The 17,163-nt window shown below is 33.9% G+C and overlaps 1 protein-coding gene and 1 long non-coding RNA gene across 2 annotated transcripts; both read left to right on the plus strand.

The window, feature by feature from the left end:
- The first annotated feature begins 442 nt into the window (after window positions 1-442).
- Window positions 443-1,567, plus strand: LOC121421705. The gene is made up of 3 exons (XR_005971028.1): window positions 443-532; window positions 851-970; window positions 1,490-1,567. It is a non-coding gene; the product is annotated as an uncharacterized LOC121421705 (long non-coding RNA).
- Window positions 1,568-7,667: 6,100 nt separating this feature from the next.
- LOC121421948 lies at window positions 7,668-10,163 on the plus strand. Its single transcript, XM_041616748.1, has 3 exons — window positions 7,668-7,862; window positions 8,872-8,943; window positions 9,855-10,163. Exons 1-3 carry the CDS (start codon window positions 7,668-7,670, stop codon window positions 9,891-9,893), a joined length of 306 nt encoding a protein of 101 aa, XP_041472682.1. The 3' UTR covers window positions 9,894-10,163.
- Window positions 10,164-17,163: the final 7,000 nt, after the last annotated feature.

The raw sequence follows: 17,163 nt of genomic DNA on the forward strand, positions 1-17,163 counted from the left end.
TTTGACGTCACCTTCCGAAAGACGTGACCAGGGCTCGAACCTCTGTGTCAATTTGTAACCTCCCCACAGCTTGGATTACAGGCGCACGCCACAACGCCCAGTTGTCCAGCAGTCGCCCGAAGCCTCCTCATCACACTCTTCTTTTTTTTAATTACCTTTTAGAAACTTCTACTTTCTTTTTCCTCCTGTTATCATTTCTATACTCCTATATATTTTATTACCACTTGGAATATCTAAGGAGGCGGTCCTCGGCCTGCCCCTACCTCCTTGGTACTGACCTGAACTTAATACTCCCAACCCTGTAATAACCCATATTCATGATAGGACGTCATTGAACATTAATTTAGTAGGAGTCAAACTTATCGCTTTTCAATAATTAATGGTCTTCTCTTTGTATTTTTGCTTGTTTTAGATATCAATGAGTGTCTCGAGAATCATAGATGCAACCAAACGTGTATCAACTCACAGGGGAATTACTCGTGTTCTTGTAATCCTGGCTTTGAGCTCGATGATGATGGGTTTACATGCAGTGGTATGTTTCGTTTACATAACACGCTCCGTTACCTTACTTTACCGCTGTTCCTTCTCTTTAAAGAGGTTGGGTGTCATCACTGTCGGATCCAGAGGTCCAGGGAGGGCTGGGGTGGGAGGGGTAGGGGGGACAGCCGGCCCGTGCCTCCCCCTTACCGCGATAAAAGCATATAGTTTGTCTCCTTCCTAAACCATTTGTACGTTTAGGTTAATTACTAATAAGCAAAACTCCGTTCTTAGGACATTTGGAGGTATTTTTACTGCAAATCGACTGATAGAAAAATGTATCTTATTCTAAAAAAAAATATTTCTTTCTTAGATACCAATGAATGTAATGCAACAGACGTGTGTAGTAATGGGGACTGTACAAATACATATGGAAGCTACTATTGCACTTGTGATGACGGTTTCACTGGAACTGGAAATGACTCTTGTATAGGTAAGGATTTTCCTTGTATGTATTTCTGCTTGTAATATGAATACTTCTACTTCTAATACTTCGATTACTTACATTATAATATTACTACTACTACGACTACTACTACTACTAATTCTAATTTAAACTTCTTCCGTGTACTTCTCTTTTTTCTCCCTCTTAAAGTCTTCGCTCTTTTTAGTTTGTTCTCCTATGTGTTTGTTATTCGCTTTGCTTTTCTCTATATCTTCTCTTTTCTTCTTATCATTATTCTTTTTATCATCCCTTTTCTCCTCTCTTCTTTTATTCATGCTCTCCTCCTACCCCTTCTCCTTTCCTTCTTCTCCTTTTTTTTCTTCTTTTTCTTCTTCTTCTCCCTCTTCTCCTCCTCCTTCTTCGTCTTCTTCTTTTCTTCCTCTTCTTCTTATTCTTCTTCTTTTACTCCTTTTACTTTCCTGCTTCCTGCCCATGCATTTCTCACTCGTGTCCCTTCCTATTTTGTTTGACTCTAACGATCTTACGTTACTTTTTTTACGTATGTAGAAATCGATGAGTGTGAATCAAATCCTTGCCAAAATGGAGCGACTTGCATGGACGGGATCAACATGTATAACTGCACCTGCGCACCTGGTTATGCTGGAACCAATTGCACAATAGGTAATTGACCAAAGAATAAATAGTAGGGCGATCTATAGAGAGGTTGAAGGACAAGAGTGTGGTCAATTTTCACCTTTTTATTTGAACTAAATTAAGAGAGTGGCTATAAGTACGCGTACCTTAATGCCAATCCAGGTACAATGTCTTAATTTGAAATCAAAGTGATTGGTTAACATTGGTTTGACTTTTAAAAAATCTGAGCGAGAAGGTCACACTTGTCACCTGTGTCTGTGATATGTTACAAAAATGAAGCCCAGAAAAAATTGCGTTCGAAAATGAATATTTAGTGCTTCAAAATTTGAAATATAAAGTGACCGGAAACACCATCTGAATTTCATCCCATACACTTATGTGTACTATTAAGGTGTCTATAAGACGCCTATTTACAAATTCGGGGTTTGCCTTGTAGTTTTAGCTTTTCATTCTCAATAATGGTTGTGTTCATGGTTTATTAGTTCTAATACATGCACATGTACACATGTTTCATCTTGGTTTGAGAATTTCTTAAATCAGCTGCTCACAAAGTTAAATAATACCTTTAAGAGCACACACTTCAGCTGGTTAAAAAAAAGTGAAGAAGCAGGGGCTTGAATTGGTTGGATTTTCATCTTTATTGACACAGACAAAAGAATCATGTTCTTTATCGACCCTTCATGACCATTTCAGCTCGTTTTGGAGCTTTTCAATTCAGGATTTATCCAACTCTTTTGAATCCTGCCCTTTTCGTGATGGCATTATCATAACAAGCATGTGTCATTTTAAAAAGAATTAAATGATCTTTTGAAAAATATCAAATATGCATTGTGTGAAATTATTGGAGTTGGGAGAAATTAATGGCTAAACTCGGATTTCCAAACCTTTTTTGAGGGGTTTATTATGATAATGACTAAGATTAATCAAAATCAGAGCAAGGCAGTTTCTAAATTGTGTGCATCAAAATGATCGCACCCTGTGTATCGGAATGTAGCTTAGTATCTTTAAAGTGAAAAGGTAGCATAAAAACGTCAGAGGTCATTATGGTAATTACATTCGAGTAAATGTCTGGGCAATATAGTGCATCATTGAATAGGCTATTACATAATCATGAATTTTAAATGACATGATTATTTTGTTTATTATTATTATTAGTGTAATTGCTATTATCATTACCATTATTACTATTTACAATATTGTTATCATTATTATTATCATTACTATTATTTTTTTCATTATTATTGTTACAAAACGACATCTAATTAATCGTGTAATCTCTATTTTGTCAGCTATAACTACCACACAACCCACGACAACCATTCCAGAAGATACTAGTTCTACAACGACTTCTGTTTCTGATTCTACCACTTATCTAACAACGATCTCTTCACCTGGTATGTTCAGAAGGGAAAATCAATTAAGAAAATGTATATCAACACATTTTGCATTTATGTTTCTGCCCGTAAAAGTAGAAATGTGTGCACGGATATAAACTATAATAATTGATAATTTAATTAAATTATTTGGAGTAAATGTAAAAAGGTAATTTATAGTAAGTGTATGCATGTAAGCACTATTCAATAGACCATATAGTATCAATTTGTTATCATTATCATTTATATTATCAATATCATTATCATGATAATCATCATTGTTATCGTAACAAAATGACATCCAATTCATCAATTCATCCATTTCTGGAAGATATAGCCGCCACCACCACCACCACCACCACCACTACCTCTTCCACTACAACTGCCACCACCGTGGCCATCGAGGGCCGTCAGCTACAACTACCACACAACCTAGAACAACTACTCCAGAAGGAACGAGGTCTACAACTACTTTTGTTTCTTATTCTCCCCCTCATTCATCATTGTTTCTCATTCTCCTCCTCATTCATCAACTATCGCTTCACCTGGTATGTTCAGAAGGGAAATCGATTTAGAAAATTATTGTCAACATATTTTTATGTTTCTGCCCGTAAAAGCGAAAATATATACACATATATAACCGTCAACGATCAATTAAACAATCAAATTATTTTTGGAGTAACAGTCAGGATAACGTACATAATGCGCCATTGAACATGTTGAATAGACCATGTGATATCAATACTTATATTATTATCATTATTATTAGAGTTAGTATCATAATCATTATTACTATCATGCTTATTATCATCAACATTATTATTCTTGTTATCATCATCATCGTAACAAAATGACGTCCAATTCATCCATTTCTGGAAGAAATAGACACCACTGCCACAGAGGGCCCGTCAGCTACAACTATCACACAACCTAGCGTCACTATTACAGAAGATACTAGGTCTACAACTACTTCTGGTTCTGATTCTACCACTCATTCATCAAATATTAAGGGACCCTTTTCGTAAATAAATATATATATAGCTTTGACAGATTTACAATTAAAAAGCTACTGAAAATCATTCAATTTGAATGGCTGATATTAAAGTTGTTATAGGAATTTTGCATTAGTTGGCATAACATGTCTTTATGAAACGGAACCCAAAAGAAAAATTAATCATAAATAAAAAATAAAGCAAACTAAATATCAATACATTTTATTCTACATCTTCTACCTGCAAATTACCTCATGAAATGCCCTGAATCTAAATTTACTCATTTACTTTAGCAACCGGCGGCTTGAGTTCTACTCTCTTATGTAACAGTTTTGCTCTTTTCAAATTACCATGGGAATGAATTAAATACCATTCTAGTCGACTCACGTGATACTTGTGACATTACCTGCATTTGTAGTTAATATAAGCATTGACTGCAGCATATGAATTCCTTAAAAAAAATTAAGTACATGTAATTTCAACTATAAAAAGGGCAAACCACACTTCCTTATAGTAAAGAAATAAAAATTACATAACTTTAATGGCAATGATACTCTTCATGTGTAAAATCATGAAAAGGAAATTACTAAAAGGAATGGTCGTTTTCATCAAACTTATATCGATTCTTCACTTGAATTGTGCTTTGGCCGAGTGGTCTAAGGCGCCTGGCTATACATGGAAAGTCCAAGTTTCGATCCCCGGCTGCGGCACATATGCCCGTGAGCAAGGTATTTAATGCTCTGCAATGCTCTTTTATCCTGCTTTAAAATGAATTTAAATGCTATATGCATTATTGGTAACTACGTGTGCACTTATTAAAAAAACAGAAAATATTGTTCAGGGGATCGTATCTGGCATTGAATGAAAACATAATTGTAGAATCCTGATTATCTCCTCTCTAAACTTGTCTGAAACAAAGCGCTAATTGGTTAACCCATGAGCAGTACAAGTCCATCACACAGGTATTTTCAATATAACAATTTATATATATATATATTTTTTATCAGAAACGTTCGTAAGCACCATCAGGATTGAGATCACAGCCAACAGCCGAAATGGTGTACTGCTTGTATTCACAGAAGAACTTAATGATCGGTCTACGGACGCTTTTATGGATTTGGAATATGTCTTTTGTGGAGTGGTAAAGCAATAGACCTATTTGATTTATTTGTTATTGCTTTTATTCGTTTAATGTGATGAGATTAGGTTAAGTCAGAATAAATGAAATAGGATTAGATTCTATTTTATTTACTTGACTTTATTAGATTTGAGCATTTTTAGTAATTTGTGTGTATGCTTCTTGGAATAGGGTCATTGTTGAAAGGTGCGATCATCAGGACATCTTTTTAAAATGGTATATATTTTTTTGTAACAAATGTTTCCTTATATTTCAATCTACTAACCATCACGTTTCTATCCCAAATAAACATTATCATTCACAGGTTTCAACGTATTTGAATGTAAGCTTAAATTCAACTCAGCTCATCAGTATCACGTGCGAGGTAGTCTCTTTCCAAACTGGTAGTGTGATCGGTGATCTTCGAATCAGTCTCACAGCACCATCTCAGGATTCCGCTGATAATCTTGCTGAATCAGCTACTGATCTATCACCTGCAAATGAGACATTACAGTTCTCCGGTGATTCCCTTTACATCGAAGAGTTAGCAGTAGACAGTAAGTGCACATTTAAAGAAATAAATCTTTATTACCTTTCTGTTAAATAAGTCATTATTTAGCTAAAAATGAAAGAAGTGATGATAATTTGCTTCAAGACTGTTTATAAGGACAAAACTTTTTTGAAAATATTATATAATGCCTCAAATATGTTACTTCTAGTGTTTTCAACCCCCCCCCCCCCTTTCCTAACATCAAAATATGGCAGGCACTAAAAACAACAACAAACACACAGACAAAATAAAATGTTATATTGGTATGTTCTTTACATGTTTTACGAGATACCGATGACTGTGAGGTCGGTCCTTAAATCATCGCTGGTATTATTCTTTGCCATATTTTACTAGATATCGATAATTGTGAGAACAACCCCTGTAAAAATGGAGGGAACTGCACGGATGAATTCAATACGTTTAGTTGCGCATGCCAGGAGGATTACACAGGAAAAGACTGTTCAACATGTAAGCATAAATTGATTTTTTTTAAATCACCTTGAATGCAGTCAGTCATCAGTCTTTTGGTAAGATTTGTAAAAAAAAAAGAAAGAAAAAACGGCCCTCATGAACACAATAATAATGTCATATGTTACCCAGGGTCGCAACTTCCGTTATGAAAATTGTTCTACCAGCGGGCCCCGCTTAATACTTTGTCCAATTAACAAAACAACAACTTTATTTCACGCGTGATAATCGTCAAAGTTTTCATTCATAGCAAAAATGTCGAATTTAAAATTTTGCATTGACCATCAGTATCCCTCAATATATCTTGCTTAGTCACTTATACTTTAAAAAAATATTTTGAAATCGCGAGTATATCAGGTATAATGAAAAGATTAGGGAAACATATACTTCCCACCACATGATTACCTGTTCTATTTTACATGCTTTCTATCATAATTCCAGCATGGGCGCTCATAGGTGTGAGCGCTCAACTCATTATGGTCGTTCTCTGTATCTTATCCCGGTGGTTCTTGAACTTTTTAGCTAAGAGTTTTGTTTTATCCTGTAATTGTTGAATTACAATGATATCAAACCACGTGAGTTTGCATTTCCCATTGGTCGAGCGGTTTCACACTCAAAAATATGAAAATAATAACCTTGAAGTTTCATACATGTACATGTAGGTAAATTATTAGAACACACAATCATAAATATATATATATATATATATATATATATATCAATATAATCTAACAGAATCCATTTATATTAATTTATCCCCATAGTCTCTGGTAGGACTGGCCTATCACCTGGTGCTATTGTTGGAATCATACTTGGTGCTATGTCGGGAGCTCTGATCTTCGTTATCTGCGCATGTTTAATAATGGTCCAGACAGTGCGTCGTGATCAGGCAAATAGGATAATGAGGGAGTAAGTTATATTTGTATGATTATTTAAAGCAGCCTACTTTAAATATTATCTTTTTTCCTTTTTCTTCTTGCGGTGATAATATGATGCAATTGACTTAAGTTTTTATCTGTTATGAATTGGTCAGACTGATCCTAATGAAACGATTGGTTGAATTCTATCACGTGACTAATCATTTACATGTGTTATAGCTAGCAGAAATATTGTCCAACGACTGATACTAATGACTAGTTTAATTGACTGGTCATGGGTTTGATTGCACACCAAAAATTATAAAGATTAACCTTCCTATATCAAAAATTTTGTGTGTACTTTGAGTTTTTTGACAGACGTGTATCAATCAGGTATGATTATTTACCTCTGGGACCGACCTTTAACGTCACCATCCGAAAGACGTGATCAGGGCTCGAACCTCTGCATCAATTTGTAACTTTCCCACAAATTGGACTACAGGCGCACGCAACAACGCCCAGTTTTATCATAAAACAAATAATACACATAATTTGAATCGGGCATTAAAATAAATGCTCACACTTGTAAATACTTTTCATGTTAGAATGTTTCAAAAGTACCCTTTCTTATAATTCTATATCACCTATGCCTTCGACGATAGATAATATTTGTGTAATATATTATAAAAAACCAATCTATGTATACACATTAATTTTGAATGTAATTCAACAGGATGCATAAGCCTAGCAACTACCGCATCTCAGAGCACCGGCGTATATTCGTTGACCGATGGTCGGATCGTTCATCAGACGATTACTCGATTGAAACTTCTCTTGATCAACGACAGTATGATATCGGTAAGGCTGTTGATCGGATAAGACAATATCAAGGCATGGATAACTCCGAAAGTGAAATAATTTATTATCGGGTAAGATTTGTTTTTCTTTATTGTTTTGTACCCCCTTCTCCCCCCCCCCTGATCTCTCTCTCGCTCTCTCTCTCTTTGTTTCATTCACTCTCTTTATTGGTTTATCTTCATATAGTTGAATCGAGATCATTCCATTCTCTTAAAAATACTGGCACAATTATTAACAGCAATGTACATGATTGTGTATAGAATGTTAAAGTATAAACAATGCATAAAAAATGTGCGTCATTTAGAGAAGACCGATAATGGAAATGGGGAACCTTTGGAAAAGCCTAATATTGCTTTGTAAAATAAAAGTTCTCACAAAAAAATTACATGAAAAAAAATCATGGTGATATTATAAAATATAGATTATACATTAGAAATTTATAGGGATTGCAAAGAAACAATGAAGAAGATTGAATTATCATTGATATTTTGAATATAAGTGAAGTTTTTTCCAATTTTACACAGTTAAAATTCGATATTATTTAACTTATAATTAATTCAATTAGAATAAATTATACTTATTCATTGTAAATCATGATGTATCGAGTTTTAATATCGAGATAAAAAATTATGCAAGCGGAATAAAAACATGTTATCGCAGGTAATCCAAAGTAAGTTTATTCCTCAAGTATCTGATACTATATTTCCAAAGCTAAAAATTATTAGAATGCAGTAATACTTGTAAATCAAATAAATTATGTATATTGCTAGTCCTGCCACTTTCTGTAATTTTTTGTGTGTGTTTCCTAGGGAGTCTTTTCATATCTAATTTGTCAGACACGTTTTTGGTTGAAGTATATATTCACGTGTGTATAGTAATGTGGTTGATCAATAAAAATAAACACTTTAGAATCCCAACCTCCTCCTCATATAAAAAAAGGTGAGAATTTGGTAAATAGTTAAAATGTTGCACGTAGAGTAAACACTACATAAGTATGCTATCGTCAACAATTTTGTTTAATGTCTTGGCAATTTCTTTTTATTTTGATTATTACCTTTGATTTGTTCTTTTAATGAATAGAGACCCGGTGCTTCAGATAACTTTGCTCTACCATATGTAGCTGATGGCGAGAGAAGCTTTGACAGCCGTGAAGTAAGTATCCTCTTACCCCCATGTTCGCCATATGGTTTTAAAATAAAAAAAAATCATATATATATATATATATATATATATTTATATATACTGGTATAGTGCATCCCACCGAGATTTATCGATGATTTATCATAACTTAATCACAGATACAATAGACAAATGACCTACCATTGCAAAGCTTAGAATCTCTTCTTTCATCTAAAATTACATTTAAATTCTTTTTTTCTTATTCACGCATGATTGAGCAAAAATAATTTGAAGAGGGGATACCAAAAACTCACTTGATAGGCTGTATCTGGGTTTCAAAAAGAAAACTACATGTTTAAAAAGTTCAATATCTGCTCTCTAATTTGATACCTCAATTACAGAAAATAGACAAGAAATAACAAAGTTCTGGTTATTTGAAATAAGGCTTGAATTCCATAAAAATGAAGAGGCTTTACAGGCTAGCGTCCAGACTCACTGGACACTCCGTTGACGATCAACCATGCATTAAATCTTTTGTTAACCGTGAGATAGTTTTTGTGGGAAACCGATGAAAACACGTTTATTTGATGAAATTATGGAAATACAAGCATTGTTTCGAGGGCACTGAACTTTTTTTATTTCTTGAACATTTTCTTGGATTAAGGTACCAAATAAAGTGGCAGATATTTAGCTTTTTAGGTATGTCATTTTCTTTTCGAAATTCAGATAGCCCCCACCAAATGAGTTTTTTGTATCCTTTCTTCATTTTTTTTGCACACTCGTGCGTGAATCAGGAATAATCCTAAGAAATTTTAGATGAAAGAGGAGATTGTAAGGTTTACATCGGTAGGGCATTTGTCTATTGTCTTTATGATTATGAAAAATCAGCGGTAAATCTCGGTTTCTTTTTTTATTCATTTTTTTTACAACTTTATTGTTTACAGAGCGCCATCGAACGGAGCCCGTTTAACTACAGGTACTAAAAGCGCATCTGCAAACAATCCAAGCACTTTTTATCCATTTGATTTGAACTCAACCCAGATAAAATAAATTGGTACCCGACAGGATTGTTTCCTTGAAGGCACTAAGCAATGGAAACAGCCGACCTAAAACCGGGGTAATAAACACATCAGTGCGCCACGGAATAGATTATCATCTACAATGACCATACAAATGCTTATTCATTGTCACCCAGATCGACATTAGAACATTCTCCTGAGGACGACAAGAACACACTTGTCGAAACGTCGAGATTGGGTGGTCCTTTTCAGGACCGACATTTGCCCAAGAAAGATATATGGTGTACCGTGAAATCTACTACACTGACAATAGAACTGTTCTAATCATCATGGAATAAACCTGTTTTGTAAGCTAAGCATTTCTAAGTGAATTCAATTAATTTTATTTTTATTTCGTTGTATTGCTGCAGGAACGTCCTTAGCACAGTTCCGCACATCCCGTCGGTGAAGAAACGCCCTGGCTTGCAAAATGCCCTTCTGCGCTCATGAAATGCGCGAAGGTATGGTGCTAAGTGCGCTCCTGCAACAACGCAGCATATTATTAAATTGTGATTAGCCTATCATACAAGGAAACCCATATTTTTTTACTTGCAAAATATTCAAAAATATGTTTCAAAAGGGAAACAATAATACGTAGGTGGAGTTCGAGCTTTTTTTATACAATTTTTGTCATGTTTGAACTATAGTTATTCACGTGATAATTTCATCGTTTTCATTAAGTGGTTTGTGTTTTCGGAATTTTAAGGTACATGTATGTATTATACAAGAGAGGAAACAATTATGTTATATAGATATATTCTTGGCCTGTTTACATAAAGTACATTTGCACTTTAGAAAGATAATAATAAAGGAAAGTCCTCCCTAGAATAGGATATGTCAATCTTTATATTTTTGTCAATGGTTTGTAAATCAACATCTTGCAATAGACGGAAATGGCCTCGTTATCGGGGGAGAAATTCATCAACGTTTGTTGTACAAAAGGTTGTCAGATCTGACAACTTTCCTAGATGTTGATTGAGCTGATGAGCACAGCTCCTGTGAAAACTGTCGGATAAAACACCCGACAAGACCTTTCATAAAACGCTTTCCAAGAGTTAATCGATTTCGCGATAAACTATTTAATATTTCTTTAAATTAAGAAGTCGGTGTAAATGATTCACAGATGTGTAATAACATATCACTGCTACTTTAAATACTTAGTTTAGTTCCTTATTATATGGAAAAGCAACTTACCATGGCTCTGAGATCGAATTTAAAATGAGTAGTGAAAGTTAAGCATTGCTGTATATTATACACAGAACATATAGTACTGGATATATGAAGGCTATGTTCTTGTCTGGGGTAAATACTTCATTTCTAATGATATTTTGTTGTAAATATATTTTATTTGATTGCTACATCATGTCCAATACGTGCACGTATTTTAGTAACGTTTACTGTTCAATATGTTTCAGATACAGTACTTGATAAAGCAGCTTATTAATGGCATTTCAAATTTGAATATGTTTTTTGAAAATATGGTCAAATAATTATTCCAAGAACAAGTCTGTATGGATATGCAGTTCCAACGTTCTTCCGAATGAATGCCTTAGTACAGTCATGTGTACGTGTCACTGACGTGGTATAGTGAAAACCCACCAAAATAAGTGCCCTCTCTGTTTTGCAGAAGATAAAAAAAAATTTAGGGCGCACAAAGTATTCATTTCAGGAACGAGACAATGTCTTCCATTAAAAGGGCTGCTCCTGATTGAAAAAGAAATATATTTATGAATAGATAGAGTTAACTATACCGAGCAAAATGCTGAAAATTTCACCAAAAATCTGATAACAAATGACGAAGTTATTGAATTTTAAATTTTTGCAATACTGTATGAAAACATCTATATGCACGTCGTCATGAATATTTATTGGGTGGGGTGATGATGTCGCACCCCAACTGTCCATTTTTATATTATCACAAAATCATTATCATTTCAGATTTCCATGCATGCTTGTATACTATGTCTCCCTTATAACAAAACACGTTGAAGCAATGAATATTTCTGTTTCTGTTTATGGTAACCCCCATAGGAACTCGGCAGGACAGAGTTTTGCTGGTAAACGCTAAGCTGGTATATAACCAATTACCTATAGGAAACATTTTTCATCTAGGTTAATCAGTCATAGTGGCTGACGTTATAGACGACAAATATCACCATCGGGCCTTTTTTATTGAATTAAAGACGATGGCAGAGTTGGGATTCGAACCCACGACCTTGCGATTATGAGTCCAATGCTCTGAAAAATGCAATAAATAAAAGTGCAATAAATCGGTTGTCAATCCAATTGCTTTAGTTTCTATATGACAAAATTTAAATTAACATAATTTTACATGTATGTAATAAAAACAAAAGAACAAGTGAGGACATGACATCATTGATGTGCTCATTGAATATTCATGAACAAATGCTTAGAAATGTTTGACCGAAAATATGTAAATCTTTGAAATATCATAGCTTTAATCCTTTAAATAAAATTTCAGTTATTTGTTCGTCTTATTTTCTTTTTCTGTCAAAACAGTATCACTATCAGCCTGAATTATAGCTTTAATCCTTTAAATAAAATTTCAGTTATTTGTTCGTCTTATTTTCTTTTTCTGTCAAAACAGTATCACTATCAGCCTGAATTGTTATTTGGATATCGTATTCTATTTATGCATAAATGGCTGAGGAAGAATATATATGTGTTTGTTTTTCCTTATGTGAGGGAAATAAGTAGGATTTGGGATGGCGATACACATTATATTTACAATGCCTAGTCTTTCGGTAATATGAAATGTCTTATTCTGAAATATTTTGTTTAATTACGCTTAATTTGATTTACACGTATATCTATGTGATTCTTTTTTATTTCATTTTTCATGTTGAATGAAATGAATAGAATTGAATTGAATACAGGTAATCATGAAATATCCTTTTATACGTGTGTGTGTGTGCATCATTTTAATATCATACAAACACCACGCTACTCTGTTAAGTCCATTATTGTTATGCCTGTATGTTGTAATTTATTGATATTTTTTTACCTCTCCGTTGTAGGTATTTTCAAATTGTAATCTGTTCGTTAAATATTGTAATTTTTGCTATAAGACTCGTAATCGTGAGCTGTTGCTTTCGAATGAAGTAATTTGTATGCCTACATAATGATGCCAATTGAAGATGTTTGTTTGCATACTTGTAGAGTAAAACGTATAAATCAATACCCATTACTCTGAAAGTAATAAAATGCGTTTATTAAGGTTTATACTTCCAGATTTATTATACTCAGAGAGCAATATAATTGAAATATATGAAGAAGAATACATCTGTGGTGATCTCCTTTTGGTAATTATGTTGTTTTATTTGAGTACTTTGTTTTTTGAAGTAAACAACAGTGTATTATCCATATAATAATCAACTGGTTTCAGGTTTTATTTTTAGGGGGATGGTTCACACAAATTGGTGTTATCGAGATTAAAAAACTACAATTTCTTTGATCAAGCCCAGAGACGTTAAAAAAGATTTCTTACCACAAATCTAAAGATAACCCTTGAGAATGGCTAAAGGTCAAGTCCACCCCAGAAAAATGTGAATTTGAATAAGTAGAGATAAATCAAACTAGAATAATGCCGAAAAAAAATCATAAAAATTTGATGTAAAATAAGAAAGTTATGGCATTTTGAAATTTCACTTATTTTTCACAAAACAATAATATGCACAACTCAGTGACATGCAAATCAGTCAGTCGATGATGTCCATCCCTCACCTTTTCTTTTGTTGTTTATTGTTTGAATTATACAATATTTCATTTTTTTACATATTTGACACTAAGGACCCATTTGACTGAACCATATAGTATTAAACAATGCTCATTCCACATGTTCAGGGAGGAATTAATCGTTTCTCTTGACAATAACGAAAAAAATTAGAATATTTCATATTTCATATAATGAAATACAAAATGAGAAGTGAGTGGATGATGTCATTACTCTCCTCATTTGCATATCGAACAGGATGTGCATATAACTGTTTTGTAAAATGAATCGAAATTTTAATACATTACTTTCCTATCATACATTTTGATGAAGTTTTCAGTGTTATGCATGCTTGTTGGATTTTTCTCGTTTTATTCAAATAATTTTTTTGTTGGGGTGGACTTGTCCTATAATATTCACGTATTTTATTATAGGAGCCTTTAGTTTTCGAAAGGGAGTTGGGGTTGGTCACGGACCAGAAACATCCATATTAGTAAATGGTTGTCTTTGGTGATTAAAGGCATTTCCTAACATTGATTTGACTTTAAAAAAATCAGAGCTGCGAGGTCCCAATTGTCGCCTACGCCTGTGATATGTTACAAAACTGAAGCCCAGAAAAAAATCGCGTCCAAAAATCATTATTTAGTGCTTCAAAAAAGTGAAATATAAAATGACCGGAAATACAATCTTAATTTCATTCATACACTTACGTGTTGTAATTATTATCGGCACGATAGAAATTACAAAAAATCTTCATTTATAACGTATCAAAAGCATTTCTTTCAATTTTTTGGTTGGTTTCAAAGTTTTTAGGTTGACAGAAAGGCATTCATGTACATATTTCATCTCTCCTTTGATTTTTTTAAATGACATGTCTACAACGTTAGCATATGCCTTTAAACCCATTGCATGCCTACCGTCATCAACAACCATAGGTATTAATGTACACATCATCATCAATACATGTAGAACAAACAAACAAATCACCACTATCCTCCTAAAAAAATCGTTCTCAGGGTCCTGGCAGAAGATGAGTACATTTACTGAAATATTACAAAATCATATCTGTCGACTAAATATTATGATATTTCATAATCACCAGATGGCTGCACATATTTCTCCTAGTGAAAAACGTGTCAAAATTTAAAATAAATATATTTCTGTTTCTGTTTGTGGTAACTCCCGTAGGAACTCGACAGGACAGCATTTTCTGCTGGTAAACGCCAAGCTGGTATATAACCAATTACCTTGGAAACATTTTACGTCTAGGTTAATCAGTCATAGTGGCTGACGTAATAGACGACAGATATCACTCTTGGGCCTTTTTATCAAAGTGGAGATAATGGCAGAGTTGGGATTCGAACTCACAACCTTGCGATTATGAGTCCAATGCTCTAACCACTGGACCACACGACCCGTGTTTTCTTCAACGATCATAATCCGTTCCAATACCATAGAAATTAAAAAATAATGATGCAGCCCCTATGTAATATCGACTGCATTGTCGATATTTCATAATAATATGGTGCAATTTGTAAGTACTAGTATATAATCGAGTGTCATACTAATTCACTTGGGTACTGTTTTTTTTTTAACAAAATGCACATCTAGTTATCAATAATGCATATATCATTTCCATTTATTTGAAAGCAGGATAAAAGAGCATTGTAGAATAAATGCCTTGCTCACGGGCATAGGTGCCGCGGCCGGGGATCAAACCCCGGACTTTCCATGTATAGCCAGGCGTCTTAGATCACTCGGCCACGGCATTGTTGAGAAACGGATAAACTATCGTTTTATTCATGCACTTCATGATTTATATGAATTACGTCCTCCTTGTGACGTCATTCATTGGCTGCTCACAGTATACTCAACATCACTGTTCCTCTTTCAAAGTGATTACAAATATCATTTACACATTCAGGCTATCCCGAGAACATCTCAACGCGGCATCTAAGCAATACCCATAATAAACTGACAAGTTAAAACTATTAAAACTTATGTTTGTTAGTGGTGTAATGGTCTATAAAAGGAGGGGTCAAAACATGTGAAAATGTTTCTTTAGAATTCCGAGCGAACAAAAACGATGACCTCTTTAGAATTAAAATCTAATGATGTATCATAATTTGACATGGTTCGTAAATAAATAAACAAAATGAAATGTAATTTTCTACAAAAAATTATAACATATGCTAGTTTCAAACATAGAGTAAATTTCTTTTTCAATACGTAACGCTATTTGATTTTTTTATGAATGTGTTGAATTTTCTTAACTATCATTTTTAAAGTTATGAATTAGAGCCATATTCACATGCTATTTATTGTTAAGAAATGTCTATTTTGATAGCACTTATCTTTTTATTTTTTGTTGAGTGCCTGATTTTAAGACTTATTTTGTTTTACTTGGCTCCGCCACAATAATGTACATTTCTTTGTATTATTTTTGAATAACTCGGTTCACTTTTCTTTCCTTTTCAATTATGTTTGCTTCATATTTTGTACATACAAAGGAGCCTGCATGTCGAAAGTATCACATCTCATTACAATCAAATCAATTATTTCCACAATAATATAATAACACTACAAATTTTGTAGTGTTATTATATTATTGTGGAAATAATTGATTTGATTTTAATGAGATGTGATACTTTCGACATGCAGGCTCCTTTGTGAAAAGGATCCAATGAAATCGACACAGCAACGTCTCCTCTATCTATTAAACAGAGGTTCCATAAAACTACAACTATTATTATTATCATCATTATTATTTGTTTGGCGTCACCTGTGCCTGGGAGGCGAAAAGCGAACTGAATCACCATGACCCGCATGTCTCTCCTCCCGATATAACTGGTTGGGAGGAATGCAGGTAGACCACTATACCTTATACGAATAGTGCAGTGGGTTCTTAACGTGCAGAGGTGGTGACTCTCCTCTACACGGGGCCTCCATTTAACATCCCATCCGAGAGACGGAGTGTTTTTTCATTGTAACATAGCCTGCATACTTGATTTACTAGGTACTAAAGACGCCTTTTTGCCACAATGGGGGCTACATTAGCATGAAATATTTAAATATAGTCAAAATATGGAAAAGGACGGGGAACTATAGCTCCCTGTGAACGATTTTTTTACAGGGGATGCTGATGTAAATTTGAAAGGCACTATAAAATAGGTCACCTTGGTCAAATAAATTTAACAAGCAAAGAAACAAAAAGTATTGCACTATAAAATGAAGGTTATTTTTTGCAACTTTTTTTTTCGTTTTTTCACCGAAAAACACGATATTTGTAGTCTTGAATTACGGGGAGGGGGGGAATTCGGTGGGCTCCCATGTGGGTAGGCTTAAAAAACAAAAAAACTCTTCAGGAAACATGTTGACTGATGCCTCATAGATCTGTTTTTTCAAGTCGATTATACAAGTCAAACTAGCTTTGCAAAGCAGTGGGAGTGCAGTTTTGCCATT

The sequence above is a fragment of the Lytechinus variegatus genome, chromosome 9 (assembly GCF_018143015.1).
Source record: "Lytechinus variegatus isolate NC3 chromosome 9, Lvar_3.0, whole genome shotgun sequence".
NCBI classification, from domain to species: Eukaryota; Metazoa; Echinodermata; class Echinoidea; order Temnopleuroida; family Toxopneustidae; genus Lytechinus; species Lytechinus variegatus.

Coding starts and splice junctions, on each gene's coding strand:
- LOC121421948 (XM_041616748.1), top strand. CDS start 7,668: ATGCATAAGCCTAGCAACTACCGCATCTCAGAGCACCGGCGTATATTC. Junction 7,863..8,871: donor GTGAAATAATTTATTATCGG/GTAAGATTTGTT, acceptor TTTAATGAATAG/AGACCCGGTGCTTCAGATAA. Junction 8,944..9,854: donor GAAGCTTTGACAGCCGTGAA/GTAAGTATCCTC, acceptor TATTGTTTACAG/AGCGCCATCGAACGGAGCCC.